Source organism: Pituophis catenifer, unplaced genomic scaffold (genome assembly GCF_029215685.1).
Source record: "Pituophis catenifer annectens isolate HBS135680 unplaced genomic scaffold, rPitCat1.0.hap2 SCAF_10, whole genome shotgun sequence".
NCBI classification, from domain to species: domain Eukaryota; kingdom Metazoa; phylum Chordata; class Lepidosauria; order Squamata; family Colubridae; genus Pituophis; species Pituophis catenifer.
This window is the reverse complement of record NW_027256890.1, coordinates 27,271,062-27,278,152: the sequence shown is the minus strand read 5'-3', so window position 1 is coordinate 27,278,152 and position 7,091 is coordinate 27,271,062. Positions and strand designations below refer to the sequence as shown.

Sequence of the window (7,091 nt, the reverse complement as noted above, 5' to 3'; positions counted from 1 at the left end):
AAGTAGGTAGCCTAGGGGCCGCCATGTTGCTTCCAGTTGGCCCCGGAAGCTACAGCTTGCGATTTGGTGGGAATTTTCCCGCCAAAAGCTCCGGGACCCCGGGGGCCCCCAGGGTGGCCGGCACCATGTTAGGGAGCCTCCTGGGCACTGGGGAAGGACTTACCCAGTGTCCAGAGGCCCCCAGCGCTGGTGTCCCACATGGCTGGGTTCCTGGTGTCCCTTGGGTTGCTAGGAGTGTTCATAGCCTCTCTCTGCATTCCTCGCCAGTGAGCCGGTCTAAGCTGGGGGTGGCCCGGTCCCTGGCCACCTACCCGGTGTCCTGGCAGTCCATGGTGGACTGCTGGCCTTCCATGCTTTCCTCTGTGGCTTGCAATCGCAGGGAAGCATGCGAACGGGTCTCTGGCGCTCTGCTCGGATCTCTGGGGGCATAGAGATCATCTGTACCCTCCTCTGGATCGAAGCTAGCGTCTGGGACTGGATGCAAGGCTGCCATTCTTGATTGAAGACTTCTGGTCACAATCGGGGATCTCCTGCCATCCATCTCTTGGGGGTTCTTGCTGGAACCTCCAGGCATCTTGCTTCTGCTGGCTTGGAAGCATTGCCTCAAACCATCCTCTGCTACCACTTTGTGAGGGATCTCATGAAGATCAATGGTTCGTTGAGGGTGCTTCCAAGAAAAGGCAGCGTGCAAGGATGCAATCAAGTTGAATCTTTATGTAGAAGTAAAGTAGAGTAAAATGACTGAAACAAAGGGTGAGTTTGAAAATAGGGAGTCGGGGCTGAGACGGAAAGATGGAGGGGAGGAAAACCAGGGTAGCAGCCCCCTCAAACACCCAGAGAGAATAGGGAAGGCTCTCTGAGGCCCCAGCATGATCTTTAGCTGTGGAAGCTCCCTCAGCTTCCCTCACAACAGTGTGGTGGAGAAAAGAACAGGGAATACTCCTGAATATTATACAAAGAATCAAGCAGCAAAAGTGGGTTTTATTTGTGATGGGGGGGGGAGGGCAGATGAGGCAGTTTCTGGGGCAATTGGGATGTGGGAAAGGAAAGAAGGGAGTGGCCACACAGAGTGACATGGACTAGCCCTGTGGCCACCTTTTGAGCCCTCCCCCCAATAGCCAAACTGGTAATCATCTTCAGTGAGTAGAAGCAAGCACCCTTGTCCCAAAGAACCCTCTTGAAAGCCATCAAAGAAGACCACGGACATCTGAAGCGAAGGAACTGGGGAAGGTTCATCAGTCGCATCCATCAGTTGGGTTTGACATGGAGCTGGGATGTCTTGCAGGTGGTCGTGGTCTCCTCTGGGAGGCTGGCAGGAATCGGACCAGCATCCTCCTTCCTCCAGCTGCTAAGTAGAAAGCAAAGTAGAGGTTGAGCTTTAGTAGACAGGATGGGCCAGAAGGTAGAGGTCTAGAAAGCAAAGCAAAGCAAAGGGAAGGGAAGGGAAGGGAAGGGGAGAAGGAAGGGGAGAGAGGGAGGAGGGAAAAGGAAAAGTTGGTTTTCACAGGAGGGCTTCCTTAAAATGGTACCTTTTCTGGATTTCACCACCAGAAGAAGCCCCAAACAGCCAAGAAGGAGAAGATTTCCCACTTTGCTAAGGCACAGCAGGGCCCAGAGAGGCAGCCTTGAAGGGTTCTTGGTCTGTCCTGAAAAAGAGTAACAGCCCCTGTTAATCCTTTCAGGGGGCCCCAGAGAATGGAGGTGCTTGTCTGCATTTGCAGAAGAAGAAGCACTAGGCCCAGGCAGATAAGCAGCCCCTGGAATGGGACATATCATTCTGGCTGGCTGGGATGTAGATTTTACTCCCCTTCCATGCCAAACCCTCCTTTATCAACAGGTCATCTTAATGTCTCTGGAACCATTTATCATAACAAGAGCCTTGGTGGCACAGCAGACTAAAGTGCTGTTAAGTAACACCAGCTGCCTGCAATTACTGCGAGTTCAAATCTCACCAGGCTCAAGGTTGACTCAGTCTTCCATCCTTTCGAGGTAGGTAAAATGAGGACCCGGATTGTGGGGGCAATAAGCTGACTTTGTATAAAAAAGAACACTGCTTTGGGGGGGGGGGGGCAAAAGCCCTACTAAGCAGGTATATACAAAAGTATGAAGGCTATTGCTTAACGCATTGTAAGCCGCCCTGAGTCTCCAGAGAAGGGCGGCATCTAAATCGAACCAACAAATAAATAAATAAATAAATCTGTCTCCAAACTTCCATTTGGCTGCTCGCCCAGCCTTCCACTTGCTCCCCCAGATCACTGTGACTCCAGGGGGGACAGGTTGATCCTCTGCTTCTGCTGGGGCTCGCTGATTCTTCCGTCACTCTCTCCCTCTGGAGCACGGGCTCTTGCTCCAGCTTCTCAGCCCTCTGTTTGGGCCTTCGGCTTGGCTGCCACTGGGGTCTCTTGAGAGGAGTCTTCCCTTGGCTTCTCCCGCCCTTCCATTTCTTTGTTGGTGCCAAAATCTTGAAACTGCCAACCTCCTGGTGGGGTCCAAGTGGGCTGCTATTTGGAGAGCTGGTTTGATGTCAACTGTCCAGTGGCAGCGTGGAAGCTTTCTGGAACACTGACATCCACTTGGCAAAGCCAAAAAAAGAAATTCCCGCAACATTATTTTACCAAGAATATAAAACTTTACGGAATAAACCACATTGGCACGGAAGAAGTGAAATCAGCTCTGGGCTTCCCATGCAAAAGCGAGCATAGGTCATCCCCCACTTTTCCCACCGGCCACTCACGGTCCATTACATCCACCAATAACTCCTGTGCATTTTGTTATGGGAACCAGGCAACCGCACTGGGACATCTGCTTGGGGTGGGAGCAGCGTCTCATGGGATGCCATTCCCCCTACCTTTGCATTCCATTCCACCCCCTCCCTTTTCTTTGTCAAGCTGCAAGCAAAGCAGACTATAGGTGGAAGTATAAGTCAGTCTTGACACGCACCCAGACTCCGTCAAGCAACCAGAGCAGGTGTTACCAGGGTGCACCAATCTGTACCCACGGTTACTTGTGCTGACCCCCAGTGGATCAGCTGAAGCTCTTGCACGGTCTTCAAAGGCTTGTCCCAACACAAGTTGGATCAGCATGTGTGACAGTGGCAGGAATTAGTGTGATTGTCACATGAGATGGATGTATGCTAAGCCCTCCTGGGCACAGCTCAACACAAGCCAAGAGTCCATAAGGACCCCTGAATGGCACAGAGGTTAGGGAAGTGTGACCCCATGGAAACAAGATCCCTGAATCTACTGTCACTCAGACTTGCTAGGACTGAGCCTGAGCCTGAGCCTGATCCTTCCCATCCAGACCTTGATAATCCTCTCCAGTTACATGTCACACAATGAGAGTTTGGAGTACTGCCTCAACCCCTTTGAGTCTCACATACATCCCTGAGATTTGGCACCCAGGTGTGTGTGTGTGTGTGTGTGTGTGTGTGTGTGTGTGTGTGTGTAAAAGAGTCCTCTCTATTCTTTACTACAATACATTTGTCCATATACTGGAGGGACACTGCCATTCTGGAGGGAAGGGTGGGGCGCTTGGAGGGAAGTTCTGTGATGTGTCTTTTACCTTGCTCCTGGGAATGGGTGGGGGAAGGGATGAGCCTGGGACCATCTGTTTCATCTCAACTCCAGAGGAGCCAGACTGCTGTGCCTGAAACAACTTCTTACCACCTTCTCAGCTTGGAGTTCCCACAACATCTTCACATCTTGGGATTGGCTCCCACTGCACCAGACAATTGGGAGGGTTTTTGAAAAGTGACTTTTAACCTAATGTTTCTGCGTGGGGAGTTCAGATCCTGCAATTCTCCATGTTATCCCTCTCTACCTATATATATAAGGATGTATGTATGTATGTATGTATGTATGTATGTATGTATGTATGTATGTTCAAGCATAACTCTGGAATGCCTTGAGCAATTCCAACCAAACTTAGTACATAGATGACTTGCCCTCTGGAGACAAACACTGTGGGGGTAAGACACCCCTAAAGCCCCTCGGTGTGTGTGTGTGTGTGTGTGTGTTCTAGCATAACCTTCTGGAGACAAACACTGTTGAATGTGTGTGGCCCCTTTTCATCCCAATTCTCAGCTGCCTCTGTCCTGCTGCCAGCTCAACTGGAGGTGTCCAGAAATCAAGGGGGGAATTTGGCTTTGGAGGCAAGGGTGACCTTCCTGTGTCAGGCAGAGACTGACCCAGAGGCTCTGTCCAAACCCCTTTTTCCCATTGTCTCATTGAGTGAGGTTTGCAAAGCTGATACTAGCCAGGGGAAACATGTAGAATGGGGATCAGGGCAGACTCTGAATGGGGAATGGCCCCCTTTGAGAGGGGGGAGTGTGTGAACATGAAAGAGATCATATAAAAGGCTGTTCCTTCCCGGTCAGAAGACCCATGTGTGACTCTAAGATAATCACAACAATCAACACAGGAAAGGAGAAGAGGGGAAGCTTGGCCAGAAGACCCTCCAATCCCAGACATGAACAGAGATCAATCAGTAATCTGAAGGGGAAATTTAAGAATTGCTGGAAGGAAGGGCAAAGGGGTAATTTGCAACTTCAAGATGCCCAGAGGGGACTTCTGCTGTGGTCAGGAAACACACATTTGGATCATGAGTGGTTAAATGTATAAAGCAATGGAAACAGTCCCACTCAGTGGTCAACCTGTGCCTAAGGAAGTGGACCAATCCACTAGGCTCCGGTCATAGGAGGAGAAGTGGTCGCAATGAGGCTCCTTTTGATTCAACAGTCTCTTTCATGGAGAGAAAAACTTACCAGCACAAACTTCCTTTAAGGTGACTGTCCTGGATGCTATGCTATCCTTGCTTTCTCCCTCGCAGGTGACTATTAGTTCAAGGTCTTGGGAGGTGAGCTCCATCACAGAACTCCCTAAGGTTTCATCCCTGGCATAGAAATCTGAGATCCATCTGAGGTTCACCTCACCTTTCCAGGTCTCTTGAGAGCAAATCAGCTGCCAGGTTCCATTTCCAGCCCCCTTGGAAATGCAGGTCAGTCGTAACTCAGAGTCTGGCAACTTTCCTGAGCAGGAGATGGAGAGACACATCACATTGTAAGAGACCACAAAATCACAGTGAGGCCAGAGAGGAAGGAGAAGCAGCAACGGCATGAGTCAATCCATAGATTTGCTTAGATTAGAGCAAGGAAAATACGTCTCATCCATTTCTGTCACAAGTAACAACACCACAACAATCCCCCCTCTCACATCATAAAGACACATTATGGCCACCATGATACAGGAGGGCAGGCACCCCACACCCCACCCTCTGCCTTCCAGCAAGCCCTCCTTACACCAAACCAGGGATTGAGGGCAAGATGATAACCTTCCAGGCTCAGGGACCCTCAGGGACCCCCTGACTCTTCCCCCAAAGTCTTTGAGGTTCCAACCAGTCCCACCAGATCCACAGACAGACTCCTAAACTGCCTCTCTGGAGATCCCAGTTTCAAAGCACACCAGCCACTCCCTGCTACCCCGTCTGGGAACCCACATGGTCTGGCCAATGCAGCCTATGCCCCTGTGGGAGGGAAGCCTGGAGGGAGCTGTGACGGATCCCCATGGTCCCACTTCCAGAGGGAAGAGCATGCAGGACACGGCTTGAACTCCATTTCTGACCCATCGTAGAAATGCAAGTCCTCAGCCGAACCAAATCTCCTGGTGTGGAAGATGGTGGACAGGGTGGGACAGGGAGCAAAATGGTAGATTTGTGGAGGGGCGGGGGAACATAAGCAAGGCTCGGCCTGATCAAAACACCTTGAACTAATTTGCATTGGAAAAAATGGACAAAGAGTTATCCAAAAATCAGCTCTGGGCTCCCTCCAAAAAGTTCATCTCTGCAGAAACTGGATACCTAAAGATCACCCCTCAAAAGAAAAGCCCCCCACCCTTCCACATCAGCCTGGGCAAAGGAGGGAGGCCAGGAATTTGCTGCCATGGCTGGGATACTTACTACGCACCTGCAGGTCAAAGGACTCCTTTGCAGTTGTGTTTTGGAAAACAATGTCTGCCGTGTATGTGCCAGCATCCTCTTTCTTTAGATTCATGAGAGCTAGTTTTTGGCAGTCCTTAGAGACCCACAATCGTTTTTTATAGGCTGCGTGGGAGTGCTGGAGATGACATGGTTCCCGAAAGTTCACCACAGCAATATTTATGGAGTTTTTGCCGATACCTTTACTCCAGTAAATATTTTGATAGGGTGGAGGTTTCATCAATCGGAAAGTGACAGAGTACCCCAGATCACCATACAGTTCTTCTCTTCCACAAACTCCTGCAGGGCCACAGAAAACGTTCAAAGTTGGACCACGTGACTTTCCAAGAATCCCATTTCTGACCCTCAGACTCCCAGAAAACCTTTGTGAAGAAAGACTAAATGGCTCCAGGATAGAGGACTGTTGATGCATTGCCCCCCATCTTCACTCATATCTTTAATAAATCGCTAGAGATGTGTTGTGCTCTTTCTTGCTTCAAATGTTCTACTATCATCCCAGTACCGAAGAAACCCTCCATCAAGGAACTGAATGACTTCAGACCAGTTGCTCTGACATCCATAATTATGAAAACGTTTGAAAGGCTCGTGCTGGCCCACTTGAAGACCATCAGAGATCTTCTGTTAGACCGCTTGCAATTTGCCTATCGAGCAAATCCTACAACATCTTGAATCTCCAAAGACCTATGCAAGGGTCCTCTTTGTAGACTTCAGCTCAGCATTCAGCACCACCATTCCAGATATTCTTCTAATTAAACTGATTCAGCTAGGTGTGTCTGACCTTGTAAGTGGATCACAAGCTTTCTATCAGACAGGAAGCAGCAGGTGAAGCTAAATCACATCAACAATCACCTGTACAATTAGCACAGGAATTGAACTCCTGACAGTGTTAACAGAGTTAGCCTGCAATACTGGTTTGAAAGCAGTATTGCAGGCTAACTCTGTTAACCACCACCATGGCTCAACCAAGCTCAGAGAGCACCAAGGATCCCACACTTCAGTCCTGACTTATGAATATTCTCTATATCTCTGTACAATTATTGAAATACTCATTGCCTGTCTTTATAAATCAGCAGGATTTTGCTTTGAAAAACAGTGACAGA

The 7,091-nt window shown here is 49.5% G+C and overlaps 1 protein-coding gene across 1 annotated transcript; it reads right to left on the bottom strand.

Moving 5' to 3' along the window:
• Positions 1 to 1,235: 1,235 nt before the first annotated feature.
• LOC139322411 (SLAM family member 5-like) lies at positions 1,236 to 6,403 on the bottom strand. Its single transcript, XM_070951509.1, has 4 exons — positions 5,953 to 6,403; positions 4,763 to 5,026; positions 1,530 to 1,646; positions 1,236 to 1,348 (listed from the first exon to the last, which is right to left on the bottom strand). The coding sequence occupies exons 1-4, from the start codon at positions 6,401 to 6,403 to the stop codon at positions 1,236 to 1,238; spliced, it is 945 nt and encodes a 314-aa protein (XP_070807610.1).
• Between the last annotated feature and the right edge of the window lie 688 nt (positions 6,404 to 7,091).

Bases quoted from the DNA above. Each gene is read 5' to 3' on its own strand.
- LOC139322411 (XM_070951509.1), bottom strand. From the start codon at position 6,403: ATGCATCAACAGTCCTCTATCCTGGAGCCATTTAGTCTTTCTTCACAA. The intron at 5,027-5,952 runs GTAAGTATCCCA...TCTCCTGCTCAG, and splicing joins CTTTGACCTGCAGGTGCGTA to GAAAGTTGCCAGACTCTGAG. The intron at 1,349-1,529 runs GTACCATTTTAA...CTTTCTACTTAG, and splicing joins GGTGGTGAAATCCAGAAAAG to CAGCTGGAGGAAGGAGGATG.